General features: G+C 39.4%; 2 protein-coding genes across 5 annotated transcripts in view; one reads left to right on the top strand and one right to left on the bottom strand.

Moving 5' to 3' along the window:
* Nucleotides 1-52: 52 nt before the first annotated feature.
* DYNLT1 (dynein light chain Tctex-type 1) lies at nt 53-4,636 on the bottom strand. 2 transcript variants are annotated; one of them, XM_084515811.1, is made up of 5 exons: nt 4,520-4,636; nt 2,329-2,370; nt 1,026-1,149; nt 760-837; nt 53-466 (listed from the first exon to the last, which is right to left on the bottom strand). In XM_084515811.1, exons 1-5 carry the CDS (start codon nt 4,619-4,621, stop codon nt 396-398), a joined length of 417 nt encoding a protein of 138 aa, XP_084371937.1. In that variant the 5' UTR covers nt 4,622-4,636; the 3' UTR covers nt 53-395. The 2 variants fall into 2 exon arrangements, with proteins under 2 accessions (XP_084371937.1, XP_084371938.1); XM_084515812.1 differs by lacking the exon at nt 760-837.
* A 1,709-nt stretch (nt 4,637-6,345) lies between these two features.
* The window catches only part of SYTL3 (synaptotagmin like 3), a 33,760-nt gene continuing 14,355 nt past the window's right edge, over nt 6,346-25,750 (top strand). The window contains exons 1-9 of one of the 3 annotated variants that reach the window (XM_084515803.1): nt 6,346-6,598; nt 7,081-7,225; nt 10,888-11,442; nt 12,839-13,054; nt 15,765-15,829; nt 18,469-18,520; nt 19,869-19,935; nt 20,924-20,996; nt 24,608-24,732. In XM_084515803.1, the coding sequence (XP_084371929.1) occupies nt 11,333-11,442; nt 12,839-13,054; nt 15,765-15,829; nt 18,469-18,520; nt 19,869-19,935; nt 20,924-20,996; nt 24,608-24,732 (708 nt within the window). In that variant the 5' untranslated portion in view covers nt 6,346-6,598; nt 7,081-7,225; nt 10,888-11,332. Of the gene's footprint in view, nt 6,599-6,895; nt 7,226-10,887; nt 11,443-12,838; nt 13,055-15,764; nt 15,830-18,468; nt 18,521-19,868; nt 19,936-20,923; nt 20,997-24,607; nt 24,733-25,750 lie in introns of those variants that run through there. The other 2 variants (XM_084515804.1, XM_084515802.1) reach the window with 2 other exon arrangements.

Genomic DNA, 25,750 nt, shown 5'->3' on the forward strand with positions numbered 1-25,750 from the left:
GAACTCCTAAAAAATTCCAGAAGGGTTAAGTTCAAACAAGTCACACCAATGGTTATGAATTTCAATAATTTAATGCTAACCAAGAGTACAAAGTGTGAAAGTCAGTGTCTTATTTATATTGGTCTTAAAAAAGAAATCTAGAGAAAGTGTTTACACTGCAGCAGATTTCAGATTTAGCACCTTAAAGAGAAGTTCTTGAAGTGTTAAGACAGCGTGGCGACACTGGTACGATACCAAGTACAAACATAAACCATGTAACAGCATGTTTTCACATTTGAAAAAAGTTATGTAAAAAGTATATTAAAACCAGTTGTTCAGTGCATTCACAGTTTGAGCTGAGATGGAATCAAGTGCTGGAGTAGAAAAGAGTTGAAGGATGACCGATTCCAAGGCAATCATATTGCAAGTCCGAAGGCACTGACAATACAATACATGGTCTTATTCTCCCATCTCACAGTACAAGTTCCTACAAAGACAAAAAAAAAAAAAAAGTTTCAGAGACAGGAGACACTTACAGTGATTAATATGAAAATGCATGCTCTTGTATGCAGATTTGTTTAAGAATCTCAAGATTGTAGCTTGCACAACAGCAAAGCGTTTAATGTATTAGGAGAGTTAGCATCACAGCCACATGGAAAAAAGGCCACGCTGTATGCTACTGCTCCAGAACAATAGCACTCTGAAAACTGACACGGCCTAGTCTCCAGGGGACTGGCGTTAACATTGTAAGTTGAAGCATCCAACAGTTTTGCTCCTTACCATCACTGGAGTTGTCCCAGAAGCAAGAGCTCGCTGTATGTAGCCCAGCACCATTCTTTTGCATAATCACACAGGTCACTGTTTGTCAGCAGAGAAGCTTTTATTAGTTTATTGTTATCATCAGTTACCATATAGCTACATTTATGCTTAGCACAGTACATACGTGCTTATGAGTAGTTAATAGCCATGGTTGTAGCTAAGCAGTTTTGTTGTTGTTAAATTCTTAGCTGTCTACCCGCTTAAACAGAAAACAAAGTAGAGCTCACCGATATACTTGAAGGGTTTCCCCAGCTTCGTGAGTTGGCTTAGAGTTTGTTCCACCACGCTTGTTGTCCACTGGTTCACTTTGCTGTGCTGGTAGGCATTGCCACCGATGGCACTTTCTATGGCCTGTTGGTGACAAACACAAAATAAGCCCCGTTGTCACTCCACGAGGATCCCGTTTATCCATCTGAACACTGAGGATGAGACACGGTACTCGTAGAAAATATCCTAAATGCTACTTGTCCGTACAGATTGCTGGAACTGTTTTCAAATGTTACAGATCTTGTAATTCAGAGTTTGAGCCAGGCACAGAAGGTACAACAATATATTCCTTCCTCTTTTCACTTTGTGGTATCTCGATTCTTCCTAATTCCTATCCTAATGTCCTGGAGCCAGACTTATGAAAAGGGTCTTGCATTTAAACAGTCCGGAAGAGACTGAAAAAAATGCACAGAATGATGGCCCATCCACACATATTCTGCTTTGGAAATGGTCTTCAGATTTTGCAGCAATCATTTTTGGAAAACAACATCAAAACAAAAATACCCATGTAATTACTGGCTACTACCAGAACAGAAGCCTTTAGCCAAATAGTCCATTTTCCTAATGAGGAGAGTTCCCCTCTAAGGCACAAAAGCACATTAAAGTTGCAGGTTTTTTCATTGATATATTTTTTCTTCCAGAAATTGTTTAAAAAATAACCACAAAATTATTTCAGATTCAGAAGGGACAGGAACAGGTATTAGAGCACACCTAGACAATTTACAGGAAGTCTGATCTTTTGGTTGTTTTGCAACGTGTTAAAAAAAAAGGTGCTTGTCTGTTCTAGGAGAGGAACTCTAGATGCAAAACCCAAATCTCTCTAGAAAATTTGTGCACAGGAAATTCAGGTTTTGTAACAACCAGAAGAGTTGTTTCAAACAACTTGTTTAAGAGGAAAAGCATCTCAGAAGACCACAGTAACATGCATATGCAGACAGTTCGTAGAGAACACAGGTTTTATGCTTTGGTAACATGCAATCTGGACAGGCTTTAGCATACAACAGCTGCCTAGAAGTAGGCATACACTGCAGAGAGGAGCAGGGGAAATTATTTCAATCATCTTCTGGGTTTGTAATACACATTACAACCACAGCTAGGTATCATTTCCACTTAAAGGGTGCACAGTGGTTAAATTAATCAATGATTACCTACACTTCCATAATAACCTGCCTCTAACTAGTCACCAGATTTTATTGAATGCTTTTTTAGCACACAGCACACAACATATCATCCTTTCACACCAAAGTGAGAATGTTAGTTTACCTCCTTAATGATGTTACTGACTTCATCAACGACAAAGGAAGTCTACAAAGAAGCAAAATTGTAAATCATCAGTGAACGCATTCTGCCACTTACACAGTTCAAGCTTTGTAAAGAAAATAGACTTCAAGCTTAATTCATGCTTGGTAGGTTGATTGCAAGTCAGATGATGCCTACTCTTCCTTTTTTGCTCATAACTTAACCATACTTACCTGAATCCAGTCAAGTGAACATTCTTAACAAAATAATGGAAAGTAACAGACGAAGTAACGCCAGCTGGACTTCTAAGTCAAAGTTTTCCAATTTTAACTAGAAAGTACTTTAAAATAACACGTATAGCATTTCCATACACGTATAAGCCCATCTTACAATAAGCATTCATGCCTATGGTTCACTGACCAGGCTGCAGAGATAACCTCAGTGCACAGACATGGCTCACGGTTAAGTGAAACCCACATCTTCAGGGCAGTGATGTGGACAAAGCATCGATTCCCAGCTCAAGGAAAAGCTGTCACTACAATTTCAGCTGGGATACAAAGAAAACTGCTTGAAAAGAGGGGGAAATCTAGCTTCTGCATTTCCTACCACCTTCAGCATTCTCTCGGGCTTCAGGCAGCAGAGATGAAGCAAGGGGAAGTTGCACAGGGAAGGCCCCAGCATTTTACTGACCTTAAAACTGGTACCTGTTCTCCCGCACGGTTAGGATACCTTTCTGTTCTAGTCCCTCAGCTGCTATCACGCCCTGTGTTGGCTCTCACATGCTGGCAGCAGCACAGCCAGGCAGCCAGCCTCCTGCCCTGGTCACAACAGCACGGGGGCGCGGTGACATTGGGCACGGCAGCTCTGCCACAAAGTGCCGCTGACGCTCATGAGCGCCCAGGCTTTTACTTCTGACTTCTCTTTTTTGACCAAGCTCTGGCTTGAAGGTCTTGCAGCTTCTTTAGCTGGCAATCATGAATAAAAGCACAATTAGGGTGTTCAGGGATGACACATCTATACCTACTCAGGCCTTGGTCAGATGGTGAACTCTCTAGACAGCTTCAGAGATGCTCGACTTCAGAAAGATGCAAGCAGCTGAGTATTCTCCATGACAAAGGCAGCAACATGCCAAGGGAGAAGGGCAGGCAACGCCTTTTTAATAACTGTTCAGAGGCACTGACCTGCTAGCACACCTCAAAGCTTGCATATACTGCATAGCAAATTTGCTTTTATTTTCAGATTCTTGACTTTGATTTAATAATTTGCATTCATTTTCACACTACTTAATTTTACAGGTGCTTACACGTTAAGGAGCATCACTGTATTTACCCAAATAAGAGCTAGATTTATCACTGTATACTTTCCCACAGAGCAGAAACTGAGAACATGCATGCCAGACGCCGGCAGACATGCAGCATGTTGCCAGGCCAGATGACAAGCTGTACGCGCTTTTTCTCCACGAAGTCTAGAACTTTGCTCTGAAATGCCTGAGTAAGCAAACAAAATTCATCAAACCAAACTGAATTAAATTCAGACCACATTCTCAAGGGTATTTAGTTCTGGTTTTTGATTGAAAAAAGTGGGAAAGGGAGAGACATAAATAAATTTCAGAATTTGGTTCAGGGGGCTGTGTCACTTCCCATAACCATCCCCTTGTTTAGGATGAAAACATACATGGGATTAAATACGTGAGGCACTGAGCCCTGATACACAACATTGCGATTTGTGTGTCGTGAATAAGGTGCCAAACAATACAAGTGCTCCACCTTTTAACAAGACAATCCAAATATTTTTTTTTCTTTCAAAAATAAAAGGGAAGAGCACAGAAGCTTGGTGATTTGAGCCACCCCTCCGTTCCCAACACCGTGTTTGGAAAGGGTGTTCCCGGGCAACAAGCGCCAACTGCAAGGCGGTTTTTTTTTTTTTCAGTAATCCTGAACACTTCTCTAAAAACAGGTATCACAATGATGTTAGAATTGTTAATTATCTCTTATTAACGCAGCCGCACGACACAGGCCAGGCCCACGGCTGCTTCGCTATCGCCCACCGCAGCGAGGCAAAGGCCCCCCTGCGGCAGCAGCAGCACCCCCGGCACGGCACGGCACGGCACGGCCCCGGCTTTGTCTCAGCCTGCGCCACCGCCACCGGCAGGGCTCCACACCCCGCCATCCCCCCGGCACCCCGCACCGGGGCCGCAGCCCCCCGGGGCCGTTACCTCGTCCCCCGCCTGGAAGTCGTCCATGGCCCCTCCGCTCCGCTCCGCTCCGCTCCGCTCCGCTCGCCTCCCGGGCCGCGCCCAAGATGGCGCCGTCCCCATAGCGACGGCCCGGGGGTGGTGGGCGCCGCCATGGCGCTGCCCCGGGGGCTGAGGCGCCCAGCGCCGCCCTGGTGTTCAGGCAGCTGGGTTGTGGCGGTGTCCTGGGAGCTGCTGGGTGGAGGGGGCAGAGGGAGGGACCTGGTGGGTTTGAAAGCAAACCTTGAAGGGAAGGGCTGCGGTCATCGTGTGCGTCCACAAACTGGAATAAAAAAACAGGGAAAGGCATAAAGAGTCTGTGTGTTCTTACAGCTCCAAGCCACTCTCTGTCTCACTCTTATTTTTTTTTAACATCCCGAATCGAAATTTGGACAATGGAATTAAAGGGTACCCTTTTTACAGTTTATTTTTAGAGTTTATGGACTTGTGTGTGCGCAATTTTTACACATAACCCAAATTACCAATGATACGAATTTCTGGGGGGCTGTGTACATGGTGCTGTTGAGGTTCGGAAGGGGCCAGGTGAAGTGGAGAAATGCTCTGAAGAAAGCAGAAAATAAATTAATAGGTGCATGCCCAAAGGCCTACACTGAGGCAGGAATAATCAGCCCTGTGAATGAGGCAGGGTGCAGGCCAGCTGACTGGGTGGCAGTGCCATGGAGCAGGGTGTAGAGGGGCATATCAGATACAATTTACCTTGGTCTGACCTGTGAAGCTGCTGTTAAAAAAGGAGGTGCCATGCTGGGAAGTAGTGGAAGCAGCATTCCTGTTGTACTCTGTGCACTAAGGCATCACAGGGAATACTGTGTCTGATTTTAGACATTGTATTTCAAGAATCACCAAGGTTGGAAAAGACCTCCAAGATCATCTGGTCCAACCATCCCCCTACCACCAATATCACCCACTAAACCACGTCCCTAAGCACCAGGTCCTTAAACCTTCCCTTAAACCCCCCCCAGGGATGGTGACTCCACCACTTCCCTGTTCCAATGCCTGACTGCTCTTTCTGAGAAGATACATCGAATTTCCAACCTAATTTTCCACCTAACACCACTGTGAGTTACAGTCTTGGGGCCCTGAGAGCACACAAATGGGTCCCAGCTGCACCAGTCACCCCACTGCGGCCTCTGCACCAGGCCTGTCTCTGGGGTGCACCTCAGCCCTGTATCCCCACCCGTGTCCAGCCCCATCTCCTGGTGCTCCTGACTGGTGTCCTGGGACAGATCCTGCCCGATCACCTCACACTGGGACTGTTGATGGAGCCTGCTGGCAGCTCCCACCCTGCTCAGATGCCTTGGGATGGTCCCTAGTCCCTGTGCTCCTCCTCAGCTCCCCCTTGCCTTGCTCCTCAGGGCTGCTCCCGCTGGCAGAGAGCAGTGTGGATAACAAAGCATGTGAAGTCCTCTTTGGAAGTCTCCAAAAGTAGTCTAGATAATTATTTCTGACCTACTCTGGTAGATGTAACAATGTTGGCTCTAGGGATAAAGATGGACAGGACAACTGTGACTTTCTTCCCCCAGGCCAGCTTTACAAGCCTGTCACTGACGGTGATTACACTCCCTGGTTTATTTGTGGTCTTTCATTTAATTAAAGTTTTGCCTGAAATGCAGGCCCAAATCATCCATTTATTTATTTTTTTTTTTTTGGCTTAGTTCTGTGACCCACCAGCAGTTGCTCTCTTTTTAGCAATGCAGTTGAAGAACATGATTAAGTTTGATGAGCACAGGTGGAAGTATTTGAATCTATGGAAAGTAATGAGTTTGTAAGATTGAAGGCTGGTCAATTTTTGCCGTGTGAGTAAAACTGTAGTGCTGTATTTTAAACTAAAAGCAGTATATTTTGTAACACTCAAAACACTAATAAGGGTTTCTGTAGTCTATGTGCAGTTTTATCTGGTAGAACTAGTTTGTAGGAAAGGACCTTCCAGACAAATTCCCAGACTTTGAATTAAATGGATAAAACTTTGAAATTCATTACTCACGCTTAGTTCTATAATAGACTGAACTAGGATATCCCATCCAAACGTCAGGTTTACTACTGGTAGGTAGACTAATTTTCTGCTTTTCACTAGTTTATAAAAATGAATTCTTTTGAACTGTGTGCTTTCCTCTGTTTGTCTATGTTAATTGCTTTTTTATTCAGAGTTGCAAAATTTATTTTCAAGAAAGAATCATGTGTGATACGGGTGGTATTTTCTGTGCGAGTTCTGGGGACATTGAGGTTAGTAGTATTTTCACATCTATAGTATCAGAAAAAGAAATTATGTAGAACTAAAAGCCACTTCTCTTCCTGTGTGCGGCTTGAAAACTGAGTATATTTTGCTGATATCAGTCAGCTTTCATATTCTGTTGTGCTGAGTCTCTTTTTGATGTTAGAAAAACGAATAACTTCCCATTGATTATTAGTTGCTCTTGCTGGGAACAAAACCAGAGACTTTGCAGAAGCTGTTGTAACACGAGAGCTGCTCTTTGATTGCATTTGCTTTTATCTCTTTTGGGGATGCTCCTCTGTGCATACTTCAGTCTAATTTTGGTGTCAAAGGAAGGAAAGGGGGTGGAGAACTGCCACCAGTTTTCTTTAAGGAAAGATAAACAAATAGTAAGAGTGCAACTCATCTCTTAAAAGCCGTTTACTTCCACGCATCTTTCTTTGATGGCTGCTGAAAAGGTAAGGACGTTTTTTTTTTAACTGTCCTATATGACGTTACGTAGGGGAATGCGTTTTTATTTACTGAAATGACGTTTGTTAGACTGCAAATATTTTATGGAAAGACCACAACTGCTACTTAAAATAGTGTCTTTAATGCTTATAATTTTCTTAACTAAGATTAAATGTATTTGATTGTCCTCTACAAAATATAAAATAGCCATACATTCCAGTAGCATTTGTGAACGTTTTTATTCTGAACCTCCGGAATAGGTGTCCTAGCTACTGATGTATTACATCTGTCTTTTGGGTTAATGGATAGAGTAATCCAATTACCTCAGGTCAGTAAAGGCTCTGTGAATCTTTAGAAGATTGGTTTATTTGTACTTATTTATTGGTCATTATTTTGTTAATGCTTAAGGATCTGAAAGGAGGGAGAAAGAAGTTCAATATCACATTACATTCAAAATTGCTTTGAGAGAAAGAAGCTTGTTAAGTCAAGCATTTGTAAGCTTAAAAACTTATAAAATATGCTGCTTTTTGCACTTTAACTTGTCCTAGGCCTTCTGATTAACCTCCAGTTACATAATTACATACCACCTTAGTTTGATTTAAGAGAAAAGAGCACAGTCTTCTCAGATTGCTCTGTACGCGTGCACACCTCCCTCTCTTAAGAAGTGACCATGTTGGTTTTCTCATCTCCTTTACAGCAGCTCGAGATGATATTCTAAGAAAGCTACTCATCCATCTGTCTGACACTAGGGTTATTTTAAAGATATGGTTTAAAATAACGTGTGAACAAAATACTTTGTGAGCTTTGCAATGAAGAGGAAGAAGTATCGTGGTATTTACTAACCAGGTTGCTGTTACTTTTGGTTTTACAAAGAAGGTGCTGGGCTTTGTGAGGTTAGCAGACTGTGCAAGGTAGCTAGCTAGCTAGATTGCCTGATTCGATGGGTAAATAAGAATGGAGATTTTTAAGATTGTTTTTTCCTGTCAAGAAGTGTCATTACTGGAAACACCACTTCTTTAATGCTACCAAAACCTAATTTAATGCAGACAGCTTCAGTGTTAGAAAAGCTCTTTTTTATTTATTTATTTTTATTTATTCATTTTTTAATCAGCCATGGTGAGCTTCTAAGCTCACTTGGAATTCTTCCTTGAAATGACTAAGAACTCAAATCTGTTGTGAAGCACAAGGATCATCCTATTTCAGGGAAAGGAGTATTTTATTTGTTCTTGAAGCTACCTCATCATTAAGTTAGATTTTGAGTTATCTTCATATGTACAAGACAAACTGACAGAACACAATGGTTGTTTGTGCTTAAATCTTCATAAAAATTAAAACAAAACAAAGCACTGTAGGGATGTGCAGGTGCAGTAATCATACAGCTGCTGTCTCTGTGATGGATTTTATGCTTTGTTCTGTGCAGCACATGATGCAGTGAGACTCATGGAGCCTTTTTGTTCCTCTGCATAGTGCAGATGCTGTTGGACACAGGGCCCCTGGCACTTCTCTCTGCAGTAAATTTGTTCTGCTGTTTGGTGTCAGAAGATGATCCCAGTCTTTCCATCCTAGTCCCTTTTGGCAGTCTACTGCTGGCATTAGATGCAGTGCTTATACAAATTGTCACTGTGAATGGAATATGAGGTATTGCAATAAACCAGCTGTTTTGAATGGCGGTGTTTGCAGCAGCTCTGATGGGCTGAGGTTAAAAGCCTTTCGGCAGAAAGAGAACATAGCTGTGAGGAAGACAAAATGGAAACAAGGGAAGGCTCCAAACCATGCTTTCCCTCACACTACTTAAATTTGTACAAGCTTGAACAGCTGAAAACATAATTAAAAATATCTATTTATATGTGAGTTTCTAAGTAAGATTCTTTATGCCCCCAATAGTTTTTTATACTCTAAGAAGTCATCTGAAATCCATTTCCCAAAACAGGCTTGAAATATGGACATCTTGGGGCTTCCCTGTGAAGAGGGGAGGTAACCCTTTTTTAAAGAATTTGGAGGAGATATCAAACAGCAACTATTTTTGTACTTTCTTAAAAGCAGATGTTGCTTTTTTAACTGTTGTACAGGAATAGTAGCTCTGTAAGATATTCATATATTTTCTTTAAGATCACTAGAGCAGTTTTCTTTGATCCCCCCTAATAATGACTATCATGAATTCGCTAGCTCATTCTGATGCTTCAGCAGGTTTTGCTGACAACATTGTACATATACCAGCCCTTGGAAATCCTGGCAGTTCACAGAAGGCCTCACTTCCAAATACTGTAATGGCTGTTTTGTTATCTTGTATGGTGTAAAGGCTGTGTTGACTTAAAGGGAATTGAAGGCTGAAATGTGTTAGTTAATTCTTGGAGATATCCTTGAGATGAAAGATTAAAGCAGGTGGAGGTGGCAGGGGTCTTTGAAAACAACACACATGGTGTTAAAAATTGCTAGGGCTTTTTAGGTTTTAACTGAGTAATATCCTGTGAAATTGCAGTTGTTAAGGAAATAAAATGTGATTATGCCTATCTCTGTGTCTTTTGTTTCCACAGGAAACCAATCTTTTTTTACTTCTTAACACTGCTGTGAAATGCTTTGTCCTTTTGTTGTCTGTTGAAGAGTTTAATGAAAAAAAAATATGTAAAAGAATGGAATGCATACTGTTTATATCAATATCAATTATTGCCTCCTGTTTTGTTTGTTTGGTTTTAACCTTAAAACTCTCAGTGTTTTAAAATAATAATCAATTTGGTCAGATTCTCATCTGAGGTACATCAGTGAAATATCTAACTGCTTCAGTAAACTTTTATCCTTTTGTCTTGGTGGAAAGTCTAACACTATGTATTTAGTCCATACTAACTTTGAAGCACTTAACCTGTTTTCGTACAGGTATCTTTAATATTTGGTATAGCATAACTGGAACACTTGTACATTTGCTGTAGTACATACTGAACACTACAGTAGTAATAAAACTGGTTATGGTGTCTTAACTGAATTGGATTCAACAATAATATTCTTTCTCTACTTTACTGCAACAAAATTATTTTGTGCTTTACTAAGCGTTTTACAAAAGTGAAGGTCACAAAATATGAGCATGGTTGTGAATCTGTTTTGGTTTTTATACTTCTATATTTGTACATTAATATCATCAGTTTGACATAAAAGTTGTTAGTGCGCTGAGCTAGAAATATTATCTATCTTAACTGTTTGGTGTTGGTGGGCATTAACAAAAATACTGGCATTACAGTGTGATAAATGCTTTATCTAGTCTTAACAGAAATCAGGTTATTATTAGAAACGACTCTCAAAGGGTATTTCTCTTCTTTCTCTGAGGCTTGTGGTGTTTTGTCTTTTCAGAAAGATGAGATCAGAAAGGGGCATTTCTGTCTCAACCAGCATGGCTTTTGCTGTCCTGGCACCTCTAGGCCTGTGCTTGAAACTAAGATCATCTTTGATGGTTGTTTCATGTTGACTACCTGAAAAATATGCCTGAGTGTTAATGGACATCACTGTGAGACTCTCTAAAGAATGGCAGTCTTAAAACCTCTCCCTGGTCTGAATTCCTGTATGAAAGGACTGCATGTAGCAAAAAGTGGTCTGCAGAAAGTATTACTCATATGCTATTTGAAATAAATGTCTTGAAGAAGTGAGGAGAAGGGACAATGATGTGTATTTTTTTTTTCCCTAGATCCTGAAATTCCAAATCTACAAGACCAAGTAAGGCAAACCACTTCTCCAAATCCTTTATGCTACCTCCTGGTGATAGCTAAAGCCGTACCTGGGACCTTGCTGCATGCTCTCATCCTTCTTGGAACCACTCTCAGCAAAAGAAAAAAAAGGAAGAAGAACAAGAAGTTCTTTGATATGAAAAAGTCAAGTACTGTGACCTTGTAACTCTTCATATTCCCTGGGTAGCCAAGATGCTTAAATGATCTCTTGTGTGAAGACATAGTTATTTTTTTCCTCAAGGGTATGACACAGTGAGACATATCACCAATCAAGGAAGAAGACAAACTCTTGATAAACACTCAGATCTCGAGAGCCACATTATATTCTCTAAAGTAGTATCCATCGTTTTGAATATACTAGAGCAGTGAGTCAGGAGTCTACGAAATAAGTGAAGTTTGGCAAAAATGGCCTGTGAATTTAATCTAAACTTCCTTAAGGAATTGGAGCGAGAGGCTGTTCTAGAAGTCCTGTACCGTGACCAGGTGGTGAGAAAAACAGAGGAAGAAAGAGTAAGGTATCTGACACTACCCTTTTCATGTATTTCTGATCCTTTTTTTTTTTTTTTTTTTTTCCTCAGGAGTACTCTTCTTTCTCTTTGCTGACCTTCTGGATGTATTCCTTCTTTTATTTGTTGTTAATACTAAGTTTTTATTCTTTGGGAAAATAAGGGGTTATCCAGAGTCTCTTGGATTTACCACACTACTGACTACTCTGCATTAAAGATGGTCAAATACTGCTCTGTCAATAATCTAGTTAATGAATTTTAGTTCTAGGATTTGTAGGAAGTTCAGTTGTTACTTATATTTCTTCCTCAGTGAGGGCTTTGTGACATCCTCATCATGCTCCTATATATGCCTGTACAGTCCTAATAATGCAGAACACTTTTAACTTACGTTGTGCCAAGACTGAAGTTAGGAATTGTTGGGTACCTCCTCATTGTGCTGAATCCATCTCTGTTCCTTCTCCTATTCGACAGCGAGCAAGAGCAGTGTGCTTTATCAGAGGATGTCAATAGGTGACGTTGGCTAGGAAAAGGATTGTGTTTCACACTACACAAGTATCTCAGTAGTGAAGGATAAAGGATAATACTTCAGCATTTTATTTGCTTTGTATTAGCTCTTCTTGTAAGGGTTTCATTGCAGTTCGTGCATTGCTTTGTCACATTGCATCCCCATATAAAGCAAGGTATTTGTATCACTAAGTTAGAAGTTTTTAGTCATACTTAAATGTGGAAACTTAAACGTTGTTTACAGAACAGGTTTGTGTGTATATAACTGGGCTTATTAAGTGATTGTGAAAAGTGAGTAAAGGGTTATAAACAAAATCTGAATTAGTTAGAAAGTCACTGACATCTGTTGGTGATGTAGGCGACAAAAACATAGATCTTGGCTCTTGGTACTTGTCATGGAAGCAAGGTTAATGAAAGGGAAAGGTTTAGATATTTTGGTCAGATGTGTTTTTTATTTGACTTTCAGGTGATGTGTTTGTTACAGTTGTTCTATTTGATAGAAGACTTGATTCTTCTAATCAAATAATCTTGATAAATATGATGATAAACATCATCAAAAGCGAGCACAATTTAGGCTCAATTTTTGTATGTGAATGACATGAACACTCGCATACATAACTTTGGTGCCCTGTCCTGAGTGTACACAACTGACGTGAACAGGACCCCACTTATGCTAGCCTATTACCCTGTATGCGCAGTTGTGGTTGCATATGCAGCCATCGTGCAAAAAATGCTGTGTGCAGACGCCTTCAGACAGTGCCCACAATAAGGTCAAACTTGAAGGTACAGCTCCAACTGGTAGTGACATTGCACAAACAGGGCATTAGCTTGTGACCTACATGGGTTTTGTGTTTCTTCTGTTTTGTTTTGTTTTGTTTTATTTTTTTACCTGGGTGATTAGGAAACTGAAAATGCAGCTGCAGCAGCTTCGATGGAAAAGGGCAAGAAATGTCAGCCATGAATACCAGGAGAGATCTTGTGCCCGATGTCAGAAATCCCTTGGGTTGTTGATGAACAGAGGCGCCGTATGCAACGGGTGTAGTCATCGAGTGTGCTCTGAATGCCGTGTCTGCCTGAACCCCTGCATTTGGAAATGCACCGTTTGTTATGCACATGGGTAAGAAATGTTAATGGTTTTGATAAGATCTTGTTTATGCTGATTTTGTTCACGTTGGTTTAAATGCTGGATACTGTTTTTGTGTGTATCTGTTGCTTTAAACAGCTAATGAACCAATGCCTCTGGTAGAATGAAAATGTTGGATGAAGTCCTGGCAGCAAAGAAACTGGCAGGAGTTTGGCCTTACTCTTCATGTAGGCAGCACTTCCCTTCCTGTGTTCAGCAAAATGGAACTTCAGGGTAGGCCAGAGGTGGCGTCACCTCTTTTACAAAGGTGTTAATTGCAAAACACAGAACAGTCTTAATAAGTGAACTCTAGATGGCACTCATGCTCCTGAGTCTATATCTAACTGATGCATCAAAACTAGTTGTTGAAGGTGCTGTTTTTCTACATAGTATAGCCAATTGCTTGACAATTTCCTAGTCATTATTATTATTTGCTTCATACTGCAGAGGTGAGAAACCTGGATTAATGAATAGTGTGAAGTCATGTCTTGTAGATATTTAAAAAAAAATGTTAATAATATTATCAGCAACCATTTAAATACGGTCAGAACAGACATCCAAGTTCGTTTACACTGAATTTGTTTTTTTCCTTTACTATGTCACCTTGGTTTTGTTTTCCTGGAAAAAGGAAGCAATCTTCCTTTTACTGTATTAGTACAATTTTCATATCAAAACACTCCATCATAGTCCCTTCTGTTAATCAGAATTTTGCTAAACCAAATGGTGATGATATTTTCCCACCTTTAATGAAAAATATTTAATATTCTGTATGCAAAGACAGCAAGTCTTGAAAATGAATCAACTTGTTGTGCTATAAATCGCTGTATAAAGGGGGGAGATTTGTGCCAACACAAGAGTAATGCACCACTTTATTCCCTCTTAAGATGCCAAAATGACATTTAAATAATGCCTGGGAAATTTAAGGCAAAGTAGCAGTCTTAAGCTAAATGAATTTCTACTAGTAAATTGAAGTAATTTTCAATGCTTTAGAAGAGACTGTAAACCATCACTGAAAAGATGCTCACTGAATCTTTGGTTTATTTTGCAGTTTACACATAAAATAGGCAAATTAGCCCTACCTATATTTAGTACAAAGCACTTGCTACATTTTGATGTGTGTATCAAACTTTATACATCTGTTTATACATTGTTTATTTATACATCAAAATTATACTATGTGGGCTTCATGCTATAAACACTAATGAGAAAGGTTAAAAAGTTAAAAAATTTTTCTGTCTAGATCGCTTCCTCCACTTGTTCTTTTAAATTAATTTCAGATCACTTGGAAATCCTCTCTATAGAGCAGCTAGTTACTAGACTGCTGTGTTACAGTGCTGTGCACCCTGAATAATTTCATAATTTTTTTCCAAATATTTAATGGTGAAAATGGGAAAGCATTATGCAAATGTATTTTAAAAAACATTCTGACTTTGAGGAAGTTGTATTTTCTATCCTGCTGATACAGAGGAATTTTCCAGTGGAATAGACATTATAGCAAAGAAATGGTACAGGATTCACATTTGATCTTGCTTAGTCCCAGTGCAAAGTCCATTAAACTCAGTCACATTTCTTCAGTTCCTTCAGTTAACTTTGCATGAGGGCTGCAAGTCTTTGGAAATGCAGCAGTGGGGTAAATACTAGTCAGCACCTTTTGTTTACTCTGGTGAGGGAAAAACAGGGTGACTAGGAAATGTAAGAGCTGATTTTCAAGTCCTGAGCAACCATAATCTTAAGTCTTGGTTACCGCTAGAGTTGTTTATCCCGAACAAAACATGACCATCAGCAGCACTGCTGAGAGTCTCTCCTACAGACGAATGTGGCAGTCCTACACATTAAATTATTTGGGGCATCTGACTTTATTTCTCACCCAATTCACACTGAGTGGTAAAAGGCAATGCAGAGGTTTCTGCAGTTTCAAAATCCACGTACCTCATGGAGCTGACAGAAAGCACTGGGTCGGGTGATGCTGACACAGGACTGAGAGGACTGAAGCTGTGCTGTGGCAAGGCAGAGGCAGGTTGCCATCCTCCTGATGTGTGTGCCAAGAGTGCTGTCATGTCCTCAGACAGCTTGGGGCAGCAGGGAAGGGCAGGCCAGGCAGCACTGCCCTGCAAGCCCATGGCCAGAGGGAAGAGGCCTTTGGAGAGGCCGCCTGGTGCCAGAACGTGGCCTGTCAGAGGTTTCAGGAGGAGATGAATATCTCATCTGAAAGCCATCGTTCACTTGTCCCTGTGTACGCTTCCACCCAGTTGTTTAAACGTGTTTGTTGTGTTTACAAAATACAAAATTCAAAAAGCCTCATGTGCTGACAATGCCTGTGCTTCCACCTGGAAGAGTTGTAAATGTGAATGGAGCCGGTATGTTGTATTTTCTAAAGGAATCCTATAGCTCGTCTGTTTTAACGTGGAATAAAGTGGTGTATGGAACGGCAGGCCTGGGAATTTTGTTTCAGATCTCTGCCTAGAGCAGAATTTGTTGCTTTATATGAGCAGTCCCCCACAAACATACAAACAAACAAAAAAAAAAAGAGAGAGGAGGGAGCACTTTGTTTGCAAACACGCAGCAAAATCAGTCAGTGTTGTTATCAATCATGAAATCTTCATTTTCTGGCAGGATTAAGAGAGACTGTTGGATGGTTAAGTGGTTACTGAACATTTAAAGAAATGCACTTCGTTCATTCAAATATATTCTGCTTGTTTTTCAGAGATGTGAAAGTAAAGGCTGGTGAATGGTTTTTTGAAGAAAGAGCAAAGAAATATCCAGATGAAGGTAATCACTGGAACAGGCCACAAACTGTTGTGCATTTAAGTGAAATGCAGAATGTAGTCTACTGCTATATTTGATGTTTCATATATTTTGTGGGAGATCTCTCAGAAGTTATCTTGCCTTGTATGCCTGTACAATAAATGAAGCATAAATGCAAGCTAGCAGAAAGCATTTGAAAGTATAATTTATTTTGTGTGAGTAATCAGAATAAGAAAATTACTGGCCATATTGATTTAGATAAATGAACATGTAAGGCTACGAAGAAATTCCATGACACGTGAAATAAGTATGGAAATGTCAAAATATATCTGCGGGAAGGAACTGATCTTGCATTCATTGTTTGTTAAAGTTAAAACTTAGGTTGTTTTTGCTCAGAAAGTTTCAAAGCTTAAAGAAATGATGGAGTGGAATAGAGAAACATACATAGTTATAAACCAACAGAAAGCTAAACACCTACCGTTTCTTTACGTTCAGCCAGCTGTGCATTTGCATTCTGTTCAGTCTTTTCAATGCAATTAAAAATACAAAGCCCTAAAAGAAATTATAGAGGATGTGGATGGATTGCTTATGGGAATATCATTCACAAATCAAGGAGCTGTTAGTCTTCATTTTTCACCTGCAGTGACTAATGAGGTGAAGAGGATTTCCTGTATCTTTCTGTTAAAGCTCCACTTCAGATAGGCAGCTATTTGCCTTTGTACATGACTGTACCTTAATATTACAATTTCACTTACAATATCTGTATCTTACCTAGATTTAAGAATAGCTGGTAAAAAGCAAAGCACTGGACCTTAAATATTTCTTGGGAGACTTAAATAAGAAGAAGTTTATAAATGGAAGAATATAATCAGGCAAATCTTGTGTAGCAGTTATTCAGCAAAGGTAGCAGCTAACATGTTAAGAAACTGAATTGCAGTTTCTGCTAAACAATTCATTTAGAAACAAATAAATAAATAAATTACTTAATTCCATTCTAGCTAGGACAATTTCTGATCTTAATGTATTAGTTGACCAATATTTTAAAGTGCAGTTGTATTTCATAACCATTGTTAATAATTTTCTCTCATATTCTTTTTAGAGAGTCTAAAGCTGATAATCTTAACATTAACAGTTACTAGAAAATGAAATGTTGTTCTCAGATATTGAACCTGATATTGCAAGGCACTGAATGTCCCTCTTTCCAGTGAAAAAATTCTCACCTTGCATTATCAAAGCTTTGTTGGTACTTTGAAGCATTTTGCTTGGTTAGTCTAATAGTAATGTTGTTGAAGTCACAAAGTTCTAAGGATATTCAGAAGGTAAGCCTCTTGGGAGAAATATGTTTTGTTTGGTTCCTATGATTAGACCAACTGATGTAGGTAAAGGAGTTTAAAAAAAAAAAAAAAAAAGGGAAAACTTTCAAACAGCATTCATCTTAGTTATGTATCCTTCAAGCCTGGAGAGGCAGTGCCCTCTTCTGGTTTAATAATATAACACAAGTGATGTATTCACTGCAAAATAGGTTAAACTGAAACAGTATATGTTATAGTGAAGTTTTCTGATGTTGCAGAGTCAAAAAAAAGGTTACGTGTGTGTGCTTTTTATTAATTTTCTGTAGCTTCTATCTAAAAATTGTATTTTCATAAAAATGGTAGATTGCCTTTACTGACTAGTAAGTTAAAAATCTAAGAAATCATTTAATGCTACAGTAGCTCAAGATATCAAATATTACATATTAATAATAGAGCATCAATTCTGGAGTTCTGTTTGAAATTTGTAACATCAGTAAGTTGATTATTGTTTCTACCAGCAGCAGGATATGCTACTTGTATGTAAGTAATATAATTAATGATGTCTCCAGCAAAGCATGGGTCTCGTGCTGCTGTCTGTATTGTTATTATTACGAATGATTAGTGATTAAAACCACTCCAGCTGGCTGTTTGTTGCATGCATTTGGCCCTTCTTTCTGTTTGTGACTACTCAGGAACAAGCTACATTTTCATGAGCCTTCATTGTTCGTGCCTGATGGAGCGCTTGCTCCTTGCTGTTCTTTACATCATGTGGCTGCTCACCTGAGGAATGTGACATGGTTGCTGTTTCCCCACAGGAACAGCCTTAGCAAAGGGTTTTTACCTGTGTTTGTGAGCTAGTCATCCATCATCACAGCTGTTCAGTTCTCTAGTAGAAAAAATGAAAGAATTTTTCATAAGAAGCAAGAAATTACTACGTGCCTACTCTTGCAGCATATTTTCAAGCTTTCCGTAGTGTTTGAATTTTATGGTTTAATTGCATTTCTGTGCACTACCTGCTTCCTAGCCCTCAGGAGGCCGAGGGCACTTAGCAACCTGAAGAAGTAGGCCTATTAGCATCCCTACGTGATCATCCTCAGGGTTTGTCAAGAGCTAGGCTGAATGTGTCACCTGAAAAAGAGGAAGGTGAAATCATGACAGTTTGTGTTGCAGGAGAGGTGTGTCTGTTGCCTGCCATATACGTTGATATGTGAAATAGGGATTAATTTCACTCCTGATCTGCATGTGCATGAACTTCTGTAAATACGGGGGAGTTCCTGAAAAGGCACTGATTTTAAGAAGTGCTGTGCAGTCAGGCATCAGTAACTGCTGTTGTTGCAAAGTGACCTTTTTTTTTTCTCCCCTCCTTCACAGGCAGACATGAAACAGCTGGTGCAAAGCTCTTGAAATCTTATCAGAAACTGAGGTAAGACTCATAAAAGGATAAAGGGACAAAAGGTCCTAGAACACTGAGACTTCATGAAGGCAATACGTTGTATGTTATAAACCAGCCAGGAGTTTGTATTTTTTGATTATAAAGAATAAATTTCATTATCTCTTGAGTACAGATGAAAAAGCATAGAAAAAATGTCACTGTTATCTCTGGGCAACCCATAGAAAGGGTATCAAGCATGGAAGAGAGTACTATTTTTACAGTAATAGTTTGTTATTTACTTGAAATAAAGGAATTTTTGCTATATCTCCTTATTTTCTGTCTACCTAGTTTCATCAGTATCATTCAAACTTACACACTACATTCAAATGATAAGAGGTAAAAATTATCAGGTGTAATAATTACTAGGTACAGCAATTATTATACATAATAGTATTTGTATTTGCTCAATGGCAGATTTTGCTGATTTGATAGTTTCAGAGTAAATATGAGACAAGAAACTCTGTATGCAGGAAGATGCATCTGTTTACCCAAATCTAATACAAGTAAAAAATCCACTTTATACTGAATAAGTATTTTGAAGGTTTGAGGCCTAAGCGTAACTATGCTTAAAATACTACCAGTGATACATAATGCAAGAACAGTATAAAAGAAAAATGATTCTTAAAAAAAATAAAAAATAAAAAGAGGAAAGAAAAAGATACAAAGAGATGGCAACAGTTTTATGATAATTATCTGGCAAAGCATAGCTGCATAAGACAGGAACTTGTAGACAGATAAGATCCTAACTTGGGCTGCATAAGGCCTTGCTTTTACCTAGATACAGTAAAAGTAAAAGCAAATCAAACTTTACTGGCTGCCTTTAGGGTCTGTGATTGTCCTGTGATAACCGACTGTAGTCAGATTATTTTTTTTCCTCTTTCTTTAACAGACCAGGGCTATTTACAAGAGGTGAAATGGCTGGAATGCTGTAAAAGGGCTCTGACAGCCCTGGGCCCAGGCAAGGAAGGGCCCTTACAGTATTGTAAATAAAGATAGCTGTTTTCTGACAACATCTCCAAAACAGAAATGGGGCACGTTACACATGGGTTGTGTTTCAGCACTTGGGACACAAATTGTAATGCTGCCAAACAAAGTCTGTCCTGAATTTGATCTTTCTCACCGTTGTAAGTTAATAATTCTGCCTAGAGAAGATAAAAAGGCAATCTTAATTCTTACAAGCACAGGCAGTAAGCCTGTGCTGCAGCTCTTAAAGACACGAGATCTTAACCCAGATCTTCATATTTCAGAAGAGACAGATAATAAAGATAGTGTGCATGTATTTGGCTCACTTATCCATGTATTAGCATAATACATTCATTTTTGTCTCTTACATTTCTAGTAAAATTTCTGTTGTACCTCCAACTCCACCTCCTTTCACTGAATCTTCTGCAGGAAGTAACACAAAGGTAAATGTACATATCTTTGAAATATAAGTACGTATTCATGCAACTCTTAGAGGGCCATCATATGAAAAGACTGTCTGCAGAAATGCAGTAAATGGCAACAGCTGCTGTAACATCATTGCAATATAAACACTGTCTTCTGCTTCTGTCACTTTTTTATGCTGTATCGGTAGTAGGTTGGAGTCTCATGAGACATGTTTTCAATTAGTTTTCAGTTTCTGAGGGAAGTGATTAACCCCTTCTACTTGGCACTGGCATCTAGGCTACTGCCTCTGGTTTGGGTTCCTCACTATAGAATAGCAAAGACATGGATGAATTGGAAGCATGTTTAGTGTAGAGGCACCGAGAAGGGTGGGGCTCAAGCACTTCTGTAAGGAAAGCTGGTGGACAGGAGCTTCTTTAACCTGGGGCAGAGGTGGCTTTAGTGGATCTGACCTCTTTAGCATTTATGGGGGAGTCAGCAAGAAGACAGAGCTGGGCTTTTCCCAGCAGTGCATGGCAGGAGGAGGGGACAAAACAGGCAAAAGTCAAAATAAGAGAGGTTCAGACCATAATCCAGGAATCCCTTTCTGGCACGGAGGATGGTTAGGCAGCAGATCGGGTTGCCCAGAGTTGCTGTGTGGTGTCTATAATCTCTGCCTGGAGACTTTCAAGGCCCAACAGGATAGAGCACTGAGCAACCTCATCTGAGCTCACAGCTGAGCCTGCTGCAACCGGGAGGTTGGATTTAGGCCTCCTGAGCTTCTCTCCAGCCTGGGTGATGTTGTGATCCTATGATATTCAGCAGTTATTGATAAAGTGATCATTATTATGTGTTACTTTCATTGCTGAGAGAAAAAAAGTGATTTTGATGGTTTGTGTTACGGCTTTTGCATTACAGTTGCTAGCAGACAGGATAATAAGGCAGACTTACCATTTGCTTGTTATGTGACCATGGAAACTTTAAAACAGCAAATACTATGTTTTCTTACTCATGGGCTCTCATTTGCAGGATCTCAGTCAGTCCAAAAGTTTTAATAAATCTGTGGAAAACTTGTTCTTGTCTCTCACGACGCATATAAAAAGTAAGTAGATTTCACTGCTTTGCCATCCTAGGGTAACACAGTCAAATGCTTCATTTTTCGGGGGCCAAATTGATGTCCGTAAGATAGTTATAAACAAAGGGTATTGACTAATGGCTGAAATGACTAATGCCAAGACTGAGCCAAGCAGAAAAATAATACAGTAAGCCTAATTCTCCTTCAGTATTCTGCTGTTTATTTAATAAGCTGATGTTACCAACCAAAAACGCCTTTCTCGTAAAGATGTAAAAAGTCTGCACAATGTTATTTTAAAGTTTACTGGATGCTCAGATGCAGTGTATTTAACTCAAGTTACTACAGAGTAATATCTGCCTTCTCCTGTGGTGATCTTCACGTTAACTATTTCACTGAACCCAACTGATCCTGTGAGTGAACCTATCGTGTAATGGAAGTAGAGTTCAACATTTTCTTTCGCTAGCATTTTTCAAGATGTTGCCTTTCTCAGTTTGTCTAGTAACATTTTTCTCTTTTCTTTTTTCTCTTTTTCTTTTTTCTCTTTTTTCTTTTTTCTTTTTTCTTTTTTCTTTTTTTTCTTTTTTTCTTTTTTTCTTTTTTTCTTTTTTTTTCTTTTTTTCTTTTTTTCTTTTTTTCTTTTTTTCTTTTTTTCTTTTTTTCTTTTTTTCTTTTTTTCTTTTTTTCTTTTTTTCTTTTTTTCTTTTTTTCTTTTTTTCTTTTTTTCTTTTTTTCTTTTTTTCTTTTTTTCTTTTTTTCTTTTTTTCTTTTTTTCTTTTTTCTTTTCCAGTTTGCACTTCTAAGAACCTGCCAGTCCTAACTCTTTGTTCATTCTGATACTTTTGGTTCCTTCCATTCACTTTTGCTGCCTGCTGTTATTTAGGCTGCAGGCTGTGTACGTACCTCTAAGGCTTGTGACACTGGGGACAGCCTGTCTGTGTGAAGAAGAGATTGAAGGCATCAGTGACCAGAGGAAAACTACCTCTGAGCTTTATGAAGATTACAGGAGCTTGCAGATTTGCATGCATTTGAACCAACCTTAACATTTTCTTACTAGCTTCATCTTAGACAACCCCAAATATAAGACTAGACCTGAGTAAATATGGCTTTAGTGTTTCCCCCTAACTCTTTTCTTAGCCCTTAATCACAGTTTCCTCTGACTTCTTCCATCAGTCCTATTAACTACACAAATTTAATGTTGTGTATATGTGAACAAATATTAAAGATATGCAGAGACATAATATCTGCCTCTCCTGAACAGAAGTGTGGTGCAGGGTGCTTTGTTACTGGAATTGCATAGCTGAAGCAGCACAGAGTTGGATGCAAATTAATTTACTCTGCTTTCTGTTAGTTTGCAGCCTGGACATAATCTGCAGATAATGGACTGCAGTCCAGACCCCATCAGGACTGCAGCAAGCTACTTTAATAGTAAAAGGAAGGCCCTACTCCCCCCACATCTTTCCTCTGTCATGTTTCTGGTCTCATGCTGCCATTGCTTAACCTGAATTAGCAACAGTGCTTCTAGACCTCTCTGGAAGCTAATTAAAAGAGCAGACCAAACAAATGGGTAGTTTTCTGCTGCTTTATTCAGTTAAATAGGCTGAAAGTTTGGTTTATATGTTGGAGCCTGCACAATAGTGGGTGCTGGGCCATGTGGCCAGGAGCCAGGGAGCACAAAGCAGTGGTTGCAGAAGGGTATGGCAGCAAGTTGTTAGGTCAGCTCATCTGTATGTGAAACCCCACTCAATTGCTGTCATCCTCAGTTAGGATAAGAACCTTTTAATTTGTGAGAAAATAACAGGCTGCTACAATCACTAAAGTCAATAATTAAAAGGTATAGAAAGTCCTTTAGAGAGAAAGGCTTAGGTTCCTTGACCGAAGAAAACAGCTTTTTCAGACAATGTGGTCTCTTAATAAAACCTGGTACCGTGATGATAAATGCTTTCAGTCACAAGTGTCTAAACTTAGTGCCCTATATCTTATCTAGATAAAAATTCCCTGGTTTGCAGAGGTATTTAATACACCCAGCTCTTGGGTATGGCAGTAAACAAATGTGGAGAACCTCGTTCTGAACCTGACTCTGATTCTATCGCTGCAGCCAGTGTGTGTGCATGGCTGAGAGCAGCAGGAACAAAGGATTAGCATGTGCAGCACAATGCCTCCGTTGTACGGTCTGTTTTTGATCATTTTACCTCCTGTTCTGGCAGAGTTTGGCAGCAACAGGAGATTATAATCCAATGGTTGCTATTTGGGGGATGTAAAATGAGTTGCTGGTTGTAGTTTTATTTGCAGTGCAAAATTGCTCTTGGATCTAGTGATAGTGCCCATCATACTAACTACCTGGGTAGAGATGCTGAAGGAGGGAGGAATAGTTCTGAAAAATGATTTTTTTTTTCCTTTTTCCCTCACTATAATCTGTTTTGTAACTTGTTTGTTTTAAGAGAGTATGGGGGAAGCTTTTGTTAAACTACTCAAATTATGTTTACTCCATTAGATATCTCTCTCCAGTCTCTTTTATGATCTCTGATTTCACTGTGTATTTTAAAAATCTGGTTTCATTTACAGTGAGAGATGACTTAATTGAGGTTGCCTATGAATATGTCATGTGATGCCTTAATAGTGCACATGGAGTACAGTAAACATCTGACAATTGATTGCTGCTAAGAACAAAACTAACCCAAAGTGGCTTTAAAAATCACACTTAAGAGTGCCATTGTTTTTAAGTACCAAATAATGACGTATTGTCTACTGTCTGAGGTTCCTCCACAGAGATTTATTTTATGGGAGAAATACTTACTTCTTCTGAATGAATTAAACATGTGATAGCTATTTTGTGTACCACTTAAAAGTTATTAATTCTTGATGAGAGACTGTAGGATTTACAACAAAGTGTTTGCTGCTAAGCCTACTGGTTTTCAACCCCAGGAATCATAAATGAATGCTGCCCTTCCACTTAAATGAAGTTCTTACTGTACCCTAAGGAGTAAGAAACAAAAAAGGGTGCACTAAATGTCCAATTGTCCTATAGATTTATTTGACAATATGCTAGATATTAGCAAAGTGCTAATTCAATTACATACTTAAGTGTAGACATAAGCTTATCTGTATGACTAATGTTAATTGAAGTCAATGAGGGCTACTTCTGTTCTTAAAATTATGTGTGGTTTGGGACCAAAGTACATAATATCTCTACTTTCATCCATGTTTTGGATTAATTTCTAAATATTTTCCAATATACTCTTTCTAATGTCCACTGTCTTGTCACTACATGTTGCTATAACAGTCTTGCTTTTATCCTGAACCAAACCAAACTGCTTTACAAATCAAAATATATATAAAGACTGTAGAAGCTATTTCTGTGAGAAAACTGTATTTGATAGCATAAAATAATTCCTTGCAGCAGCTATAAAGAAAAGAAGTAAAGACAATAATTTCCAGTTAGAACAGTAGAAAAGACTTAAATAAGCAAAGTATAATTATACAAAATGGGACAGGTGCTTGCCTTCCCTTCTTTCTTACTCTTAGGAGATGAATACTGAAACTGTAGGATGAAAGTTTGAAAGATGCATTATTTGCCTATAAATCTACAGATTTGCTTGCAATGTTTGTTACAGCTACTTCTCTCTTTGTATTCACTTCAGAAATCTCCAAGTCCCAGAATGATATGGCTGACAGAAGTCTCCTAACAACAGATTATGGGCAGAATGCGGAAAGAAGGAAGCAAAGGAGGAGCCAGTCTGACACTGCCATCAACATTACAAGCAGGGTATCCAAATTGTTATACACAATCTCTAAAGGGCTGTTTCAGGAACTGAATATATTTATAAGAATCATGACTTACACAGTGGGATTTTACTTTTGTTTATAAGCAGGGCTTTGCTGATGTTCACTAACTGTTGAGCGCTCTGATTCTTGAGATGGTTTTTGACTGAGTCTCCACACTTGGTCTCAGCCCAGAGCTGAAATGTTAGACCAAGATTTTACAAAGACCCTGATGTGGGGAGGGAGGGCATGGATTGCTTTGCTCTCAGGTGCTCACAGACCGTGTGTTGGTGCTGGTTGACATCTGTATGGCTACTCTATTATTAGGCTGTGAGGAGGTTCTCTGTTTCTCATTTCTCCTGCCCTTCTTTCTGCTGAACAGAATTAAGCAATGGCCATCTAAAACCCATCCTGACACTCACTAAGCTTTTTTTTTTTTTTTTTTTTTTTGGCAAGTATAAAACAGTGACTGCTGCTTGTTGTTGGGTGACTTCCATTTTCCTTTCTCTCTGGTTACAGTCTTAGCTTTCAGTGTTTACATAGAACCATAGAACATCCTGAGTTGGAAGGGACTCCCAAGGATCACTGAGTACAACTCCTGGCTGCACACAGGACCACCCAAAAATCAGACTCTATGTCTCAAAATTGTCCAAACACTTCTTGAACGCTGGCAAGCTTGGTGCCCTGACCACGGCCCTGGAGAACCTGTTCCAATACCTGACCACCCTCTTGGTGAAGAAACTTTTCCTAACACCCAGCCTGACCCTTCCTGGTCACATTTCCACACTGTTCCCTGGGGTCCTGTTGCTGTCTCCAGAGAGAAGAGATCATGAGGAGAATGTAGGCCATCATGAGGCCTCCCCTCAGTCTCTTCTCTAGGCCAAACGATCCAAGTGACTAGCTGCTTCTCATATATCTTGGTAGTCCTTCTTTAGATGTGCTCTTATAGTTTTATGTCCTTACATTGTGGTGCCCAAACCTGCACACAGTATTTGAGGTGAGGCCACACCAGTGCAGAGTAG

Source organism: Aythya ferina, assembly GCF_964211825.1.
Source record: "Aythya ferina genome assembly, chromosome: 3".
Lineage (NCBI taxonomy): Eukaryota > Metazoa > Chordata > Aves > Anseriformes > Anatidae > Aythya > Aythya ferina.

Excerpts from the sequence above, each read along its gene's own strand:
- DYNLT1 (XM_084515811.1), bottom strand. The coding sequence starts at position 4,621 with ATGGGGACGGCGCCATCTTGGGCGCGGCCCGGGAGGCGAGCGGAGCGG. Across the intron at positions 2,371-4,519 it reads ACTTCCAGGCGGGGGACGAG|ACTTCCTTTGTCGTTGATGA; the intron begins GTAACGGCCCCG and ends GCTTCTTTGTAG. Across the intron at positions 467-759 it reads CTGGGACAACTCCAGTGATG|GAACTTGTACTGTGAGATGG; the intron begins GTAAGGAGCAAA and ends TTGTCTTTGTAG.